The sequence below is a fragment of the Coloeus monedula genome (genome assembly GCF_965178545.1).
Source record: "Coloeus monedula genome assembly, chromosome: 7".
NCBI lineage: Eukaryota > Metazoa > Chordata > Aves > Passeriformes > Corvidae > Coloeus > Coloeus monedula.
In genome coordinates, this window is record NC_138787.1 from 1,581,080 (window position 1) to 1,599,863 (window position 18,784).

General features: G+C 45.7%; 1 protein-coding gene across 5 annotated transcripts in view; it reads left to right on the forward strand.

The window, feature by feature from the left end:
- Window positions 1–18,784, forward strand: part of AGAP1 (ArfGAP with GTPase domain, ankyrin repeat and PH domain 1) — a 306,992-nt gene that overhangs the window by 80,026 nt on the left and 208,182 nt on the right. For all 5 annotated transcript variants that reach the window (XM_082285201.1, XM_082285204.1, XM_082285202.1 and 2 more), the window contains exon 2: window positions 16,000–16,058. In XM_082285201.1, the coding sequence (XP_082141327.1) occupies window positions 16,000–16,058 (59 nt within the window). The remainder of the gene's footprint in view (window positions 1–15,999; window positions 16,059–18,784) is intronic.

The following is an 18,784-nucleotide window of genomic DNA, read 5'->3' on the forward strand; positions in this document are numbered from 1 at the left end:
TATTGAGAAAAATCAACAGCCTTGAAATCGCTGTAAGGAGAAGACATCCTGTGCTGAAGCAGCCTTGAAAGAATGGCATCCCATTTCTCCTTTATTGTTGTAGGGGGCAGGCAGGGGATTTGTGTGGTTTGGGGTTCCTCAGCTCAGGTTTAGGTATTGCTCTCTTGATAAAGGATCTGCTTTTAGCTCCAGGGGCTCTCCCTCCCCAGCATTTTATATTTTTTTTTGGCCTGGGTAGTGAGACTTATTTACTGCAGTGTTGTGGCGTGTTTAATGTGGATGTTTGTCCACAGTGCCAGTGGATGTTCATGTTTTGGGATAGATCATTGACTTTCTGAGGGTTTAGTTGACAGATGCTTCATTATAACTTCAAAATGCTTAATGCTCACTGTATGTCTGTGTTGGGGGAGACACTGAGGCTGTTAAATACAGTGTCTGTATCAAAGTATTGGAAATTTAAGTGCTTATTCTTTGGTTTATGCAGAAAAATCTCATCATTCCTCATCTGATTCATCTTGGACATTTGATTCCCCACATATCGGTTGGGTAGTGTCAGCTTTCCATTTCTTGCGCTGTGATTTCCAGCAGTTCCTGTTCGAAATTCAGCGTGTTTCCCTTCTTTCTTTAAAACAATAAGGATTGTGGTGACATTTCTGTTTAATGTAAAAGATAAATGCCTGACTCTGGGGAGTTTAGCTGTCTGAAAGCACCTTTAAAGTTACATGAGGGTTTTTTTTTCCTCCAGCTGAAAACGCTCCCTTTCTTTGTTGAAAGCGGGAATGAGCGAGGTAGGTGGTGAATTCTTGGGAAGGATGGAGGGAAAGGCTTTGTGATCCAGGGTATCTGCAGGGGTGGGCACACCTGGGATCACTCAAGTGGCAGAGCAATACCTTGTGAGCAGGCAGCTCATGGGTATTTTAAGCTGCAGTGGTGCAGCACTTGAGAGCGGCCAGAGGTTTTTGGTTCTCGGTGTCAGATACAATCCCGAGCAAGGATTTAATTCCGAGGCACAATTTTCAGCCTGAAATCCACAGTGGGTTCTTTACTGCATTTATTTCAGGCTTTCCCTTCCTATGGAGGCTGGTGTGGACAGAGATTTCCTCATGCAGTAATTCGTTGGGAGCCCTCTGTGACTGCCTGCCAGCTTTTTTAATGGGGAAAAACTCATGTAATGCTTCCCTAGATAATTTTGTTCATTCTGCTTGTGTGTTACAGTGCCTAAAGCCATTTAATAGGTAACATAGTTTGAGATATTTTTTCTTTTCTGCTCTAGCCTTGGTATAATTAGCCATGATAATTGGTTTAGAGGGTTACAGATGACAAGCAGGAATGGTTGTAAGTACACACCTGTCATAGTTACTTAGAGTAAGGTTGGACTTGATCTTGGAGGTCTTTTCCATCCTGAATTTCCTGTGATTTTAACGGGGGTGCAAACACTTCCTGATGTGTATCCACGGTTCTTGGGTAGAGCAGGGTACGTTGATCATGCTCAGCTGTAATGCTGGGCAGGGTTAATGAAAATCACCTCGTAAGAAGCACCTGGGCAGCATTTCCTCCAATGAGGCAGCCTTTAAGAGGTCTGGAGGCAGCTCTGCAAGCAGGAGTGCAAGGGTTTCGTGGAGGAGGGCAGTTTGATCCCATGCAAGGTAATGTCTTCAGTTTGTATTGTCTGCTGTTCAGCTTTTTTGTGTAAACAGCTGTTTTCTTCTACAAAAGCAGCAGCCTTGTGTTCAGCCTTTAATTTTGTGATGCAGTCTGGCAAGGTGATCCTGCTTAGAACTGCTGGGAGCCTTTTTGTAGCCTCCTATGGATCCTGTAGGTGCTGCCAGAGGGAAGGGCAGCAGGATGTGATTCTCCTACTCCTTGAGGCTCCCTGATAAACTGTGGTCCCAGTCAAGTGGCCAGTCTCAAATGATATGTAAATATTCTGCCTTTGCCCCAGAGGCTGGCACCGAGGCAGATAAGGGGAGCAAATTGTCCTGCGATATTCATCTTATGGTCTGAATGAGAGGAAAGTGAGTTGGACAATAGGAATTATCTGAAATCTGTATTCTGGACCTTTTTCTCTGAAGCACAGGATGAGTGGAGCTCAGAGCAAGCTGGCCTGGTGTCCCTGCTCACGGCAGGGGTTTGGCAATGGATGATCTTTTCAGGTCCTTTCTAACCTAGACTATTCTATGGTTTTAATAACTGGATGTTACCCAACTGGAACTGTGTTTTTACATAAATAAGCAGGAGCTGCTAGAACTGTTCATCTTTAATGGTGAATATTGTATTGTATATCTAGGTGTATCTTGTCAGATCCCTAATTGTGGTCTCCTCGTCTCCCCGAGTTGGTTGTAATTTGCATAATGTGGTAGAGCAGCACCTTTTAAAGGCTGATTAATATTTGTGTGAGTCAGCAGGGACTTGAGTGGTGGGTGGTTCTCAGCCCACGAGGAAGTACTTCCACAGCTGATAAAGGTGAGGTGTGAATTGGAGCCAGCTGGTACAGATGGCATTACCTTTGCCTTAAATCAAATAGTCTGGAGACCTGGATTTCAGGTGTTGGGGATCACCCAAGCCACCTGTTATAAAATGAGTTGGCTTTTCTTGGCTTCCTCTCGTTGGTATTTAGGATAAAAGCTGTTTTATTTATCCATGAACATGGAAAAACCTTAGAGTTTTGTGGAATGGAGAGATTTCACTGCTGGGACTATTTTACCGCCATATAGAAAGGTCTGTCCCCTTATTCTCTTGCATGTATCTGCTTAATCTGAAGATTTCTCTATTAAACCAGCTTTGGATTTCCCTAAACAGAACAGATTTATTAAAATATCTATTGAAATTGCCCTATTCCTTGAAGTGTTCCAGGCCAGGTTGGACAAGGCTTGGAGCACCCTGGTCTGGTGGAAGATGTCCCTGCCCATGTCAATGGGTGAAATGAGATGGTTTTGTAGGTCCCTTCCAACCCAAACCAGTCTGGGATTCTGTGGTAGCTGTCAAAATTCACTGGCTCCTCAAATGAAAACCTTGGTGCTGGAGAAGAGCTTCCAGTATTGCTGGGATTTATCTTATGCAAATGTCCTGTGGTATTTCAAATAAATTTAAGGAAAAAAGCCCCTTCCCTAGAGAGAGCTTTTGATGATGCTACAGGGGTAGTCAAGCTCTGGTTTTTTTGCAGAGCCTCTGTAAAAATGCTGGAAGGACTGAGTGCTAAAAATGCATCCTTAACCCCACAGCAGTGGTTTGTGTTGGCCTTCCTGGAGGAACGAATCCCTTTAATTAGTAAGACAGCGAAGTTTATTTTGGGGTTTGCTTTGTTTTCATTCTGGGATGTGAACTCTTATGCACTGCAGCTTAAAAAAATACAAAATGCTGCTGTAGCTCTGCCGGGGTCTGCTCCAGCTGCTGGCAGCAGCTGCAGCCTGCACTGTGCTCGTCCTACTGCCCGCCTTTGCCTGGGAAAAAATAAATCGATTTAAACGGGGAGGAGGAGCCAGGAATTGTTTTGATCTGCCCCAGTAGCTGCCTTGATGTGCTAACCACATGTTGTCTGTGTGTATGTGATCCTAAGGACAGCTCCCCTGGCTTCCTGAGGGAGCAGCTTGTGGGAGCAGCGTGGAAGGGGCAGAGCTGCTCCCTCTGGGTTCTGGAAGGGTGCATTCAGTGTCACACGTTCTGCTGCTGCTTTTGGGGTGGGTTTTTGAGATTTGGAGGCCGTGGCTGCTTGCTTTCTGTTTCCCCATTGTACTGCTTCCAAGTGGCTGTGTTTTATTACGGAGTTAAGGCTGCACTTGATTGTGTTAATTATTTTCTTAAGAGCGTGTGCTGGTGGCATTGCTCGAGTAGAGGCTCTGACACCCTTCTTGTTGGCTTTGAACTGCATTTTAGATCTTTATGTGGGGTTTTTGGCATTCTTTTTGTTTTCTAAACATGAAAAGAATTTTTTATAATCAATTTCAGTGGCTGATGGGGTCGAGTTTACCTGAGGAAGTGGCACAGAGGTGACAAAGAATATAAAGTGGCCCTCAGCTTTCCTTTCTCAGCTCATATAAAGGCAGTAGGAGGTTATAGGATTAGTAGGGAACAGAATTTGAAGGGAGGGTAATTCTTTAAGTGTTTGGGTGCAGGGGTTTAGCAAGGACTCAGTTTACAGCATGGTTTGCTAGAGCACATTATAGGTCAAGATGCAGCAAGAGGGCTTGTGCAAAACCAGCTCATTTTTCCCAAAATATCCTTTAATAGGGCTCATTTGCATGTTGTAAAATAGCAGGTGTGAAAAGCATCAGAGGCCAGGACTGTAAGGACAGAGGCATTTGGTCTCTTAGATGAACAAAATCGGTTTTTGGTTACTGAGCTCTGCAAGGGCTCTTTTAAAGATAGCACTTCTAGTTCTCTGAGTTTAAAGTACGTGCCTGAGGTGATGGGAGCCTGCTGAAGCTTGGAAAACACACTGGAGTTTCTTGGCTTCACCCAGGAAACACAAATAAGAATGTAGCCAGAGGGCAGGATTTTTTTGTGTAGACCCACAACAGCCTGATTCCTGGATGAGTGGGTTTTTTTTAAAAAAATGCCATATTACAAGTTCTAGCAAAGTAAAGATTCAGCTTTGTAAGCCTCGACTGGAGAAGGATTAGTAAATGGGTATTTGCAGTGGTTCTGTGTTGACTGAGATCTCAGGCCCTTCAGTAGTTCTTCAGGTGCTGAGGATGGAGGGTGAGGTGGGAGGGGAGGAGAAGCCAAAGGAGTGATAGGGAACGGACCTTGGCATTCCGGTGGTTTTCCTTTACTTCTGGCTTCCTCCAAACCTGCAGCTTTATCTGCGAGGGAGAGCTGAAAGAGGCTTTGTGTTACAGTCACAGAGTCTAAAGTTCACGTGAGCAGTGTTTTGAGTTTCCAAAATAAATACTTTGTACTTGCACAGGTCCCGTATTTTCCGAAATGCCTGCTGGTAGCAGGTGCTTTTTAAATAGGAAGCTGTGGAAGGAAATGCTTTCCTAGTGAACCATTTGGTCACACATTATCTTTTCTAGCTGTTATTAACTGTTTTTAAGCAGTTTACAGGCAAAAAGTGCTGCCTCCCCTGCTTGCTTGGCTTTCTGTTGGCTTCAGGATGCATCCCTGGCTCAGCTGTGCAGTGCTAAGTTCCAGGTTTTTAGTGCTGCTCCGATGGCCCTGTGCTGGTTTAGTGTTTTGGTGGCTTTACAGGCTCTTAGGCAGCAGGGTAATGAAGGGGAGTAAGTGGGTATTAGCCTTATTGCAGGAAGATAAAAACTAATTGGGCAGCTGAAGCACCTGAGGTGAGTCTGTGCTGCCAGAGCTGAGTTCCCAAGGGGAGTGAGACAGGACAGGGAGAGCATCCAAGGCACCTGCCTTTCCTGGGGAGCTTTATGGGACCATCTCCTCGCCCCATGAGGTCAGGGAGATGCTCTCATCCACACAGACCACGTGTTCCCCATCCCAGGTTCCTGCTTCAGGTTCTCCATGTCGGCTCTTAGGAAATCAGCCTTTTTCTCCTAGTGGATCTCTGGGCAACTGAAAGAAAATGGGCCCCTCTGCACTGTTTCCTTGTTGCTGTAACCAGGGCTTTTGCACTGGTTCCAGCTCAGCATTAATTCCCTTTGAGACCGTGCCTTGGATTGCATTAACTTTTTTTTTTTGACATTTGACAAAAGCATTGTTTAAACAAGTTAGATGTGCATCAGGCTAATAAATATAAGCCCCATCAGATTATTCCTGCTGCGCCGTTCTCTGGAGAACAGTGTCTCATTTGTGTGTTTTCCACTAATCATCTCCAAATCTTGCATGGGTGATATCAAGTGAGGGAAAGTGGATTTAGGATTACATATGGTACAGTCAGGGAAAAAGAGGCTCTGTTTTGACAACCAGCATAGCAATCTGGGAGACATGACTCCAGCTCTAAAAAATGTTTTCAGAAATGTGTTGCATAAACAAGTCATCATTTCCCTGGTGGAGAGGGGAAATGTTTTTCTAGATGTACTTCTGTGCAAGCCCGCTGGACCCGTTTTCCTTAGCCTCAGTTAAAAGCACTGAAAAAGGTCAATCTGAATGGTCAGATGATGTCAGAGCACAGATTTGGGTTGACAAGCAAGGAAATTGGGCCATGAGCTGATCTGTAAGTGATGGAACTTGTGTACTGCAGGTTTTGGCACGGGGGTGCTGCGGCTGCACCAGGTGGTGCAGGGCGGCAGCAGAAGAAAGAATCCTCCATGGCACCATCACTCCTTCGCAGGTTCCTCGAGAGGGGAGGAGCATTTTGGGGATGGGAAGAAGAGTGTAGGTTGGGCTGAGTTACAGGATCACACCCATTAAACCACGTTGACTTCATCGTGGCTGCCTGGGTGTGACGAGGGGTAGAGTTTGCCTCTGCCTCCGTTAATCACACTCAGTGTGCAGCCACCGAGCTGGAGCTGAGAGTAAGGTCTGTAGGTGGATGGATAAATGAGGTATTGGGGAAGGGCAGACTTGCTTCTGTGGGGAAAATCATAGCTCACATTTACTCCAGTTCTGTAGGGGAGGACAAAGGAAATCTTTTCATTTTGAGGGCTCTCGCTAAAGACTTGAGCTGAGCTGCCATCAGATGAGAGGGAGGGTCCTCTTGTGCATAAAACTTTTTTTAAAAGTAGGAAATCATGTATAGGAATAAATAATTGATTCCCCCCCGACCTTGAAAAGACCCAGCAGCAAATCCTGGAGGAATCTGCTGCAGCCTCTTCAGGTTAAGATCCTGATGAATGCTCAGGGAAAGCAAAAACCAGGAGCTGGTTGTGCAGAGCTACAGAAAAGCTTTGTGGTGGTTAGTGGTGGACATCCTGGTGGGTTGAACTTGCTGTGGGTCAGTGTGTGGAGGGTGGTGTGGGGAGAGTAAAAGGGTTCAGGCAAGGGCAACCCCCCCCTGAGCAGTGGGGCAGCCAAGAGGGATCAGCATGAGAGAGGAGGGGGAGGCAAAGATGGAGTCACTCTTGTTTATCCCTTCTTACTTAAGGATTAAGAAGCATGTTGTGAAACTGGTAAGAGGCAGATTAAAACCCAGTCCAATAGTTTTCCCTTTTGTTATAATCCCAAAGACAATTGAGCTGTGAGTCCCTGTAGGACCTTGGCAGTGTCCTTAGCAGAGATGCACAACTCTGAGTGCAATACTTTAGCGGTTGTGTTTATGGGGAGTGGCTGCTTCTGTCTGAACTGCTTGTTCACAGAATTCCACAGGATGGTTTGTGTTGGAAGGGAGCTTAAAGCCCATCTTGTCCCACCCCCTGCCATGGACAGGGACACCTCCCACTATCCCAGGTTACTCCAAGCCCCAGTGTCCAGCCTGGCCTTGGACACTGCCAGGGATCCAGGGGCAGCCCCAGCTGCTCTGGGCACCCTGTGCCAGGGCCTGCCCACCCTCCCAGGGAACAATTCCTGCCCAGTATCCCATCCAACCCTGCCCTCTGGCACTGGGAAGCCATTCCCTGTGTCCTGGCACTCCAGGCTCCTGAATATTTTTAGTCTGGGATTTGGTGTCTGCCACTCTCACATGCTTGTACTTTTGTCACCATTTTTAAAGCATGACATGATACTCCTTTTGTCTTTCTTTCCCCCCAAGGTTGCTGTGCTTTGCTCATTTACTGCCATCTGCTTCACGTTCTGCTGCTTAAATTTTGGTGATGCTCAGGTGTTACCCCAGAACAGTCTCCTCTGTGGTGGGAATCCTGCACAGGCTGACTTACTGTGTACTTGGCTTTTATTTAGTGTTGCTTCTAGAGGTGTGTCAGAGGTGTTTAGGCTGGAGATCAGGGAAAGGCTCTTCCCCCAAAGGCTGCTGGGCACTGCCCAGGCTCCCCAGGGAATGGGCACGACCCCGAGGCTGCCAGAGTTTGGACAACACTCTCAGGAAAGCACAGGGTGGGATTGCTGGGCTGTCTGTGCAGGGCCAGGAGTTGGATTTGATGATCCCTGTGGGTCCCTTCCAACTTAGGACATTCCATGATTCTCTTTTCTTCTCTACCAAGCAGTCACCAAGTTCCCCTTGCTTATTTTTTGTCATCTTTTTGAGCTGCAGCCGTTCTTACCTATCTGAAAAGCTAAAAGTCTTTTCAGCCTGCCCAGCAAAGCCTCTCAGTCTTTTTTTTTTTTTTTAATCTCTGTTGTGACTTTCTTCTTGCCAGATAAATCTGTTCCTATATTCTTTCGAAATGCTCTTTTCCCCCCACTTCATATTTTTTAATTTATCCTTTGACATTGATTCTTCTTGTGCCAACTGGAGAAGCTGTCCCTTTTCATCTTTGATGCTTTGCAGGGAGGTTCCTCATTAATACTCAGATTAGAATAAGAAAGGCTAATTCCTCGTTTGTGTCTGTAGTCAGGAAAGGCAGCCCAGGCTATGATTTTTGAAGTGTCTCATTTTGGGTACTTTGGACATCCTTGCTGGGACGTGGGTTTAGCTGTGGATTTTCCCTTCTGCTGTCTCGAGTGTGACTTGAACAGCTCCAGATTTTCACTGAGTTCCGTGTGGGATCATCTTTCCTGTGCTGCACTGCCCTTGCCTTGAGACAGGAAACAGGAGAAAACAGACCTCAGCCCTGACACTGACCTGCTTTTAGGCAGACCCAACAAAACAAGGCATTTACCAACTATTGCAGCTCCAATGCCTTCTTTTTCTTCCTGGAGTCCACTGCTGCTGTGCTGCTGCGTTTAGCTGAATTTCTATGGGGATTTGGCACTTAGGAAATATTGTTTATTAAATATTGTTTATTGCCTGAACAAAAAGATGTTACTCCACTGCACTGCAGAGATGATCATTTCCTTTCCCAGTTTTATTGGAGCAGGGAGCAGTTTTTATTACAGTGATGCTTTCATTTTCTCTTTGTCTGCTTTTTATATTCCTTTTATCCTTTCGGTGGGGTTGTCATTGCCCTGTTGGAGAAGGGGCTGGCCCAGACTTCCAGTGCTGCATTCCTTTGAGGGATGTGTTAGGAAATGTGCATTTGATTGGAATTGAGTTGTATTCCTGACAGTCCTCACTCAGAACATCCCTTGTGGACGTGCTCTGTGCTTCTCCCACGGCAGAGTTGTCTCAGGAGAAAACTGTGGTTTCATCTGTGGGATTTTAATTTCTCTTACACTAACTGTGTGTGCCGGCTCCAGAACCCAACCCACTGGGAAAATACAGGGAATGGGAAGTTTTCCTTGTTAAGTATGTAATTTATTTTTCCTTATAAACAACTTACAGCCAAAATACTCTGCTCAGTTTGGTTTTAGGATTTTGTTTTGTGGGGTGGGGAGGGCTGGGATGAGTAGTCAGGGTTGGAGCTACATTATATTTAAGGGCAGAACGAATAATTTGGTGGTGTTGGATGTAAAACTTCGAGCGTGAGACTGGGTTTGGGAATCTACTCGGATACATTATCCATGCTTCCTTTTGTAGGAAGCACGGGGTTATCCCTAAGGAGGTAACATCCCTGCACCCACCTGAAAGCTGTGTTGAGTGGCTGCAGGTGGGGGAGAGAGGGGGAAATATTAACAGCAGCAAAAAATCTTTGGATTTCAACAATTTGAAAATGGAAGACAAAACCCCAACACTGAGGTGAGAGCCAAGTGCTCTCAAATTCCCAGACCCAGGAGCATATTTTGGGGAAGGCTGGCTGGCTGGGGAGCTTGTGTAGCTCTCTGCATCCCTGGTCCTCCTTTTGTTTCCATGGCAGCACAAAGGATAACGCTGCTGCAGCTGCCAGATGCTGCTGGAAGAGAGATTACAGCTTTGACCTAAATATCTCTTTAATACAGTTCTCAGTTACAGGGAGAGGTTTTTCAGATGTCAGAGATACAGGAGGCTCTGATGAGCGTGGGCTCGGATTCCTGGTGCTTTAACTGCTCGAAGCTCAGCCTCTTTTTTCCTGTTTATCATTAGGAATTGGGTATGGCCAGTGATAAGTCTGTCCAATATCAAACATTTACGCTGGAACTGGAAGAGCTCGTGGGATTTTATCCATCCTGACAGTGCTGGCAGGGATGGGTGGAGTCTTAAACTGACAGCTCGTGAAATCCCTCTGGTTTTAGGGCTGTAATTGAATTGCTCTGTGGCAGTTTGGTGGCTTCTTCTGCAGCGTGTGTATTAATGCTGTTAGTGAAGTGTAAATACAGCATTGTGCAGGGAGGGCATGTGATTCCCAGAGCCTGGCTGGAGTTCCCACCCAGAGGAGGACAGGAGCTGCAATGCTGCTTTTTGCTTAAACTGCCTGAGAATCATAAATTTCACATCTGCAGTTCAGGAAGGAAGGCAGGCACTATTTGGAGCTGGGTGGTTGCAGCAGTAATTCCTAACTGGCATGCAGTGGAAAGCTGTAGAAGCCATGATTCTATCACACTGAGTAGGGAGGAAATAAAGCTTTAAATCATCCTGGTACTGCTGTGGGTGGTTTCCTAAAGATTTTACTTGTTATTGCTTTGTAGTTATTGTTTGCTGTAATGGAACAGAGTGAATAAGCAGAGAGGATCCATATAAAAACTGCTTTTTAAAAAACCAAGCACAACAGGTATAAAAATTCATAGAATTCCAGGGCTGTTTGTGTTGGAAGGGGCCTTAAACCCGAGCAGTTCCACCCCCTGCCATGGGCAGGGACACCTTCCACTAGCCCAGGTTGCTCAGAGCCCCATAAAATACATAAGAAGAGCCTTTTGAACCATGACACAATCTTCCAGATAACATTTTATGCAAACCTTGGAAATCAACATGTCAGGATGGTTTTCTGCTATTTTCTCTTTGAACTGAGTCAATGCTTTGACTTAAAGGGCTGAGGCCTGGGTTGGAGAGGATGTTCTGTGAGATTACCCCTCCTGAAAAATGCATGTTTTAGGAGAATAACAAGTCTCAACCCAAAAAGCTGCACGTTTCCCTCTTTGCTAAGAAAACCAGCACGCGAGCTTTGGGAAATACATCCTGAGAGCACTGCTTTGATACAGCTCCAAGAGAGAGATGTGTGGCCTTATCTGCATCCTTGTGGGCAAGTGGGAGCTTGTAGGAATATTTTCTGTACCTGTTCACTCTGAGGTTTTTATTTCAAAGCGGAAGAAACTCTAAATATTGCTTGTAATGCAGAAATTATTGAAGGGGAGAGAAGGGTGTGATGTGGCTGTTGGTACTTTTAACTTCATTCCCCTGTTTCTGAGGGCTCCTGTTCTTAGCAAAAAGGATCCTTAGCTGAGAGTTTCTAGAGAAATCCCTTGGCTTTTCTATAGTTTATTTATTTACAGCTTTTCCTCATTTAAAAGGACAGCAAAGTAACGTTGGGATTGCCTGAGGGAAGCTCTTGCTACGAAGCTTTCCAAGAATCGTGAAAGATTTAAGTCTTTTCATGTCATCCTGGAGAGATACCTGCCCTCACCACTCCTTTTGCTCAGGTTGCCATCGAGTTTCCACCTGGGTCAGGGGAAAAGGAAGCTCTGAGCTTCTCAGCTTTTTGTAGTCAAGGGCGAGAGATTTGGGTGGAAAAAAAAAAGGGCAAAACAAGGTTAGTGGATCAAGGGCTGGTGATGGGGAGGCTGCTGTGCTGGCACTGCCCAGTGCTGTGGTAGTATTGGGGCTGCTCAAGCCCTCCTAAAATATTAATGAACAGACAGACTGCATTGGCTGGTGGGAATTTTTTCCTCAGGATGGACCCAAAGGATGGGAGAGGGTGGTGTAAATCTAACTGGCCCCAGTTAGAACCATTTTCTCAGAGGTCCTGTTAGCTGCCTTGCTGCTGTTGCCCACGGCAGGAAATGGAGTTGGTTTAGGGGAGAGGGTCTCCAATGTAAAAACTCCAGGATGGGATGAGCCAGACTGCTGGACACTGAACACACAGGCCCTTGCTGTGGTTCTTGCTGTAAGGGCTGTGAAACATCTCTGGTTTGCATGACTTCCCTCCCCTCTTCCGAATCGTGGCTGGTGGGCTTGGCCTTGGCCCTGTGTTCTCTCATTAACATTATTCTGCTAATATTTATTTAGATTTTAGTGGTCATTCCTGGATTTGAGGAAGTAGGTTTTTCTGTTGGAAAATTTTAAGCAGGGCTTTTATATACAGGGTGTTGAAACAATCGGAGCTCCTTGGAATCGGCTGCTGTCCTGTGCCATGGACTGCATAGGGCATGGCACAGGATGGGCATGAATGGCCATCAAAGCCCAGGATTTCACCTCAACAGGTGTTACCCCTGGATCCCTGGAACTGTTCCAGGCCAGGTTGGACAGGGCTTGGAGGAGCCTGGGATAGTGGAAGGTGTCCCTGCCCATGGGATTGGGGTGGAATGAGATGAGCTTTAATGCCTTTCCAAACCATTCTGGGATTCATGTGGTGGAACTGAAGTCTACATCTCATTCCTAATACTGGAACTAAGACAGAAAGTTCCTCTGGGTGGGGCTGAGTTACTAAACTGAGGCTTTAAAATAGCCAAGGGTCCTTGTTGGAGTGTGTGCTTTAGTGTAGTGTTAGAAATAAAAACAGAAGAAATGAGAAAAATAAATGAAGACTTCTGTTGTGGCCAAGCAAACTTTGTGAAGGAAATGATGCAGTTTAGGGGATCTTGGTGCACGTTTTAAAAAGACACGAGTGCCACCGTGAATATTTGCAGCTTTTGATCAGTGATGCAGAAACGAAGCGAGCAGCACGTACAACTGTGATTAATTACTGACAAAAGTCGTTCCTTGCATGTGTGGAGCCTGTAGTGGGACGTGAAGGTTGAGTTCACTGGAATTCCAGAGCCGGGCAGTAATGCAAACAAGACCCCAGTTGATCAACTTCATACATGTGGTTTTATTTATTATGCAAATCTCTTCCAGTGTGTTTAAATCACCATGTGGTTCTGGGGGGGGTTGCAGCTTCAGCCGAGGATTTGTGTGCACTGCACAATTTGGGCTCTGCATGCTCCAGTCTGATGGATCCAAAGTTTCATGCTGGAGCTGTGAGTTTTCTCTGCTTAGGAAAATAAGGCAAATCCCCAAACCTGTTTGTGGTGTTCTGTCTGCAAGTATTTGACCTTCTCACCTTAACTTCTGTGGATCTTGGGATTAACTTGGAATAAATTACTCCTTCCTGAGGCGTTCCTAGAAAACTAAATTGGCTAGGGGGTGCTTCCACGTCCATCCCAGTGATGGCACACACAGCTCACACTGCTGCAGACACCAGGTGCTGTTTCATGCCATGTTCTGTGTTTAGCTGTTGCTATTCCTTGTAAATGTGCCAGTGTAAGGGATGCTGAGGAGGAATCTCATTGATCTCCTAAGTGCAATTTGTTGGCTTTATTTTTTTTAAAGGGCACTGGAAGACCTTATGTAAATTCATTGCGAATTGAGGATAATAGCAGTGGGAAATTTGACTTTAAATTAGTTGGGTTAAGGTCAAGCTTTTTTTTTTTTTAATTTTTTCATTTTAACAGGCGTATTTTGGCAACAAAACAGAATTTCAACCCTTCTCAAGTATTTTGGGCACTCAAAACCTGTGTGTGGGGCAGGAACCAAGGGCTTGGCAAAAAGGGGAAGGTAGCTTTGTCAAGAAGTCTAGCACCTTGTCAAGTCAACTTTATTTCTTACATTGTTAATCAGGATTAAAATGCATATATTGCCCACATTGAGGGTCCTTGAGATGTGAGACAGTTTTGGAAGGTCCTGGTGTGGGGTGTCGGTGCATTTTGAGGGATAAATCCATGTCCTTGGGCTGGGTCACTCTTCCTCTCTGCAGCTGCCCTCCTTCTGCTTTGTCTTTTGGCCTCTGTGCTTTCTGGAATTTTAGCTTTCACTGCCTCCCTGATTTATCCTTTTGGAATGCACAGGTCTTCCAAAAGAATAATTTAAGGGATTTATTTTAAAGAAAAGGAACAGGATTTGTGATGTTCCTGGTACCCACGTGCAGCTACCCTGTGGCTTGGCAGATTTTTTTGCAGTTCTCTGAGTCAGTAGCAGTGATTTGCTCACTCATCCTTTTTTTTAAATCTCCCATGGTGATAAAATCCAGTGCTTCTCTTTTATGGAAGCTTGTTGACATTAATAGGGAGCGCTCCCACTTTGCTACCCACACATAAACCTCCACGAGTCAGGGATAATACCTGCCTGAGACTGATGGTTTTCCTTGACTCCTGAGAGTCTGCAGATGAGCTGAAACCTCCTTGTGTTGTTCAACCTTGGCTGCTCCTTCCCAAATCCACAGCAGCTCAAAGCAAACCATGAGAATCGACAGTTTCCTGTCAGGGCAGTGACATTTTTCCTAATACCCAATCTAAAGCTCCCCATTCCATTGCTGCCTGTCTGGGAGAATATTCCTTCCCACAGGAAGGTAGGAGAACATCCTAGACCGAGCTGTGGTCCCTTTGGAATGCTTTAATCATGAGCAGGTCTCGCATGCAGTGTTCCCAAATGGAAATTTGCTGCTTGTTTTGTCTGCAGCTCAAGGTGGTGTCACCTGGGTGTGGTACAGAAAGGTTTTCCTGGGGGTTTTGATCCAGTGGGATTTCAGGTCATGGAAAACAGGGGCTGAGTGACTACAGTGTCTTTCTTTTTCACCTGGAATGCCAAAGGTTAAGCCAAGTCTTCAGAGCATTGCACTCTGAGCCTTTGGTTTCCCTGCTGCCAGTGAGAGTGCACAGCTCAAATCTGTACCAAAATACTGATGATTTGCCATGTGTTTTCGTGTAGATACACACAGGATTTATTCACAGCTGAACTACAAAGCAATGCATTAAATTAAACTGGAGAGGGTTTCCAAATTCACAGCTAATAGGTCGTTTTGTGCTTTTGAGGCAAAAGCAATATATTTACTAGAGACATGCTGGGAAATACAAGTTTGCTCTGTGATGGTTTTTAGGTGGGTGCTGGGAAAGTTTGGATGGTTTCTGAAGTTAGTGAGGGTTGCATCTGGAGTAGGAAATTGCCTCCAATTTCTTTACAGATCAAATGATCAAATGAGAGGGCTTTTTCCTCCTGCTGCTGAGTGTATTGGAGGGGAGGCAGTGGCTTGCAGGACCTTGGCTTGTTTAAAAACAGCGTGGTCAGGTGTAACCTTCCACCTGTTAGTTCCTCTGTGGCATCAGGAGTTGATTGGAATACCGGGAATCTTGGTGCTGCTTCATTTCTGTGGAGTTGGAGCTGCTCTGCTCAGTAGGAGCATCCTGTGCAGTGCAGGTTTGCACAGTCCTGGAGGGGTTAAATCAGGATCTACACTGGATTTGTAACAGAAACATTCACTGTGTGTTTGCTTACAGCTGACTAGACCTTTATGGAAGGAACAAAACAATAAATGTTTTTAAAGAGAGAAAAACGAGAGCTTTATTTCTGTTCTTTAGTGTGGAATTGTCAGTGAGGCTGGGGCCAGGTGTAGCCCAAAGGACTTAATTCCTGTTGGGAGCAGTGAGGAACTTGCCTTTCTTCCAGAAATCAACCCTTGCCCCCAGTAGTTTTTATTTGATTTTATAATGGTTTCTTTCTGCCTAGATTATGCTACTGAAAAATGGCATGTTGGAGGAATAAAGAGAGATTTTTTTTCCCCTACCTGGGCAGGGATGCTCCCACTGGCTCTGGCTGCTGCAGTTGCTGACATTAGGTGTAGTAGGAAATAACATGTTTCAGAAGCAGCAAATTTTCTTATTTACCTGGGTGGAGAAGTAACTGCAGATGGTGGCAGCTGCAGTTGGTGACATTTAACGTGACAAATCCAAGGCTCTTCCTGCAGGGAAGGAACATGGTGGTGTGGCTGGGAAATGGTTTAACCAGGTACATACTGGAAGAGCCTTTGCATGACCCCAAGGGCCTGGAGTTAGTTTGAGCTTGCTGGTGACCCAGGTGCACTTGCTGCTGAGAGCAGGTCCGTGCAGAATGGGCATTTCTGGAATTGTTGTATCATTTCCCCAAAGCCCAGGTCTCTGTCACGTTGGACCGTCGGCCCCCCAGGACCTTTGGTGTCGCGTTCCCGAAGCCGTGGTGTGGGATGGCGAGTGGCAGAGCATTAAATGTCATCATCCTGACCATGTCCATGTGTTCCTCTTCCACAGATGCCTTTGTAAATAGCCAGGAATGGACGCTGAGCCGATCCGTGCCGGAGCTGAAAGTGGTGAGTTGGTGTTCACTCCTGTCCTGGGAAACATCCTGGCACTGTCCCCCACGAGTGTGGATCTTCCATGCTTCATTCAAGCTGCTCTTGGGGAAAAATACAGAAAGGAATTTTAATAAGTGAAGAATTTCTCCTCTACTTATCTATTACAGACTCACAGAATGGTTTGGGTTGGGAGGGATCTTAAAGCCCATCCAGTGCCAGCCCTGCCATGGGCAGGGACACCTTCCACACTATGCCAGGTTACTCCAAGCCCCATCCAACCTGAACACTTCTAGGCTTGAGGCTATCTTTATGAAGATGATATATATTCAATATTTATAATCATACTTCAAAGATCTCTCAGTATTTGATTGCTGTTTGAATTTGTTCTGCTCCAAGAACCAGCTTCCAAGGGGGATCTTCTCAGCAGGGAAGTCTTATGAGGGCAGTGGAAGTTAGCAGCTGACATGTAAAGCTCATTTTATCTCCCCATATTAAGTTTTCATGATTTCTTCAAGGACCAAATGTCTTTTCTCCCTCTTTTTAAAGAATTCAACTGAATTGATACTGAATTAAAGAAAAGGATATTTTTAAAGTTCATTTAGTGAATCAAACCTACATTTTACTGTAACAGTGAACTGTGATCTAATAGCTGCTTACAGCAGCTTTTCCTTTGGCTGAGTTTTTTTCCATACAGCTGGAAGAAAAAGCAAAAATAAGGTCAGGAGAATTTCCCCGATTTTCCCTTTTAAGAGGTGTGAACAGGGAGGCTGAGCTGAGGAAGGAAACCTCTGGGTAGTGGGTACCAAACCAGCAGCACAGAGCTCCTGAGAGCAGATCACTGCAGAGTTTGGAAATCCAGATTTAATTGTGCACATTGAACTCCTCAAACCCTGCAGAAGGACAGAGGTGCAGAATTCAGAAGTGCCTGTGGCAGGTGGCTCTGCTCCCATTTCCCAGCTGGAACAGGATCACTGCTCCAGTCCTGGCTTCCTTTGCCACTCAGAACTGGGCAAATCCATCTCGACTGAAGAGCAGTCAACTGGGCCAGGCTTTACCAGCCCCCTTCTGAGGTGGCAAACAACTTTTCCCAAATCTGAGTTGATAATGGTGGGTTATGGAGGTGAGAGAATCAGCGAGGCCACACTTAATAGGATAAATGCACTTGGACAGGCATTTTAGTGGGAGCAGCATCCTCACAACTGCAGCTCTGTGGCTGCTTTGATTTTTAGCAGTGCTCAAGGTGAGTACAAGAAAAATCTGGCAGTGGATGTAACTCTCTAACACAGGAAGGGTCACCAGATTTTGTTAAACAGGTGGTGTCATTTGGAAGAGCCCAAAACCTCACACAGTGAAACACCAGGAATTCAGGACTGGAAAGTGTTGGTTGCACAGGAGTCCAACACTATTAGCTGCCTTATCCTGGGTTTCCTTGCACATCCCTTCCCCTTTTCTGAGTCCTGCTAATTCACAGCACCCACCAAGAAAACTGAGAATTGCAGGTACTACATGTAACTCAGAACAGAAGTGATTCACAAGCACCAGGTGATGGGCTCAGGGTACATTTCTTGTTGTCTTGGGATAGCCTGGCTGCATCGTGTGAGCTTATTTTGGGTATCTTGCCCCTGTGTTGTGTGAACCAGGGGTAGGAAAACAAATCTCAGCTGCGTGGCTGCTGCAGAGAATTGATTTGCAGTGGTCAGTGTGCCACAAGACGGCTGTCCAAGGCTAAAAGCAGAACTTCTGCTGTTACAAAAATAATAATTGGATTATAGCACTGCAAATGGTGGGAGCCAGCAGCACCAGCTGTGCCTGTGAACTTGTGCTCCAGCAGCAAGGGCAATTCAGGAAGCCCAGCTGAAATCTGCTGTGCCTTCCCTGCACATCTGCCTGTGAGTCGCCTCTCTGTCCTTCCCTTACTCCCAGCTTCATCCTTGGGGCTCCTCATGGCTGAGGAACATAAGGGCTGTACTAAAAGGAGAGGTTGTCCTCCTGTACAGGCTTGGGAGGTCCTTACATCGAGGTGCTTGCTGGATATTCTGATTTATTTCTAGAGCAGCTGCTGTTGTACCCTTTGGGCTCTGCAGGATTGTAAAGGCAACAGAAACTGGCTTTGGGAGAGCAGAGAAAGCCCTCAAGACTGCAATAAAGGAAGGAGGTGGTTTGTTTTTTTTTTTTTTTTCCAGTGTGCCTTTGAGGAAAGAACACCAGTCTTTGCCTCCTTTTTTTAGCAATGTGAGGCTTGGTTTCTTTCCAATGTTCAGAAGGATATTCAAGGCCACCTTGGAGGGGGTTTGGAGCAACCTGAGATAGTGGGAGGTGTCCCTGCCCATAGCAGAAGGTGGGGCTAGATGAGCTTTGAGGTCCCTTCCAACCCAAACCAGGCTGGGATTCTATGATTGGTTCCTGCTGATGCAGTACTTCAGTTTTACTTATGGGTTTTGATGCTTTTATTGTGGTCAGGAGCGTGGTGAGACCAGCACCTTCAGTATTCCTGGCTCCTGTTTCTTCTAATGTTAAATAAGGATGTGTTAGGCAGAATAAACATGAGATATTGCTGGATAAAATCACTGAATTTCTTGCAAAAAATATGCAAAGTGCAGTCAGGCTCCTGTCCTGGACGGCTTTAAAATGCCAAGTGCCATCAGTACTGGTTCTGATTATTCCCAGCAGGCTTTAGGAGGAGTGGGCAAAGTGGCTTGGTTTTGTTTTACAGCATGTCTGGCACATGCAAATAAATGATT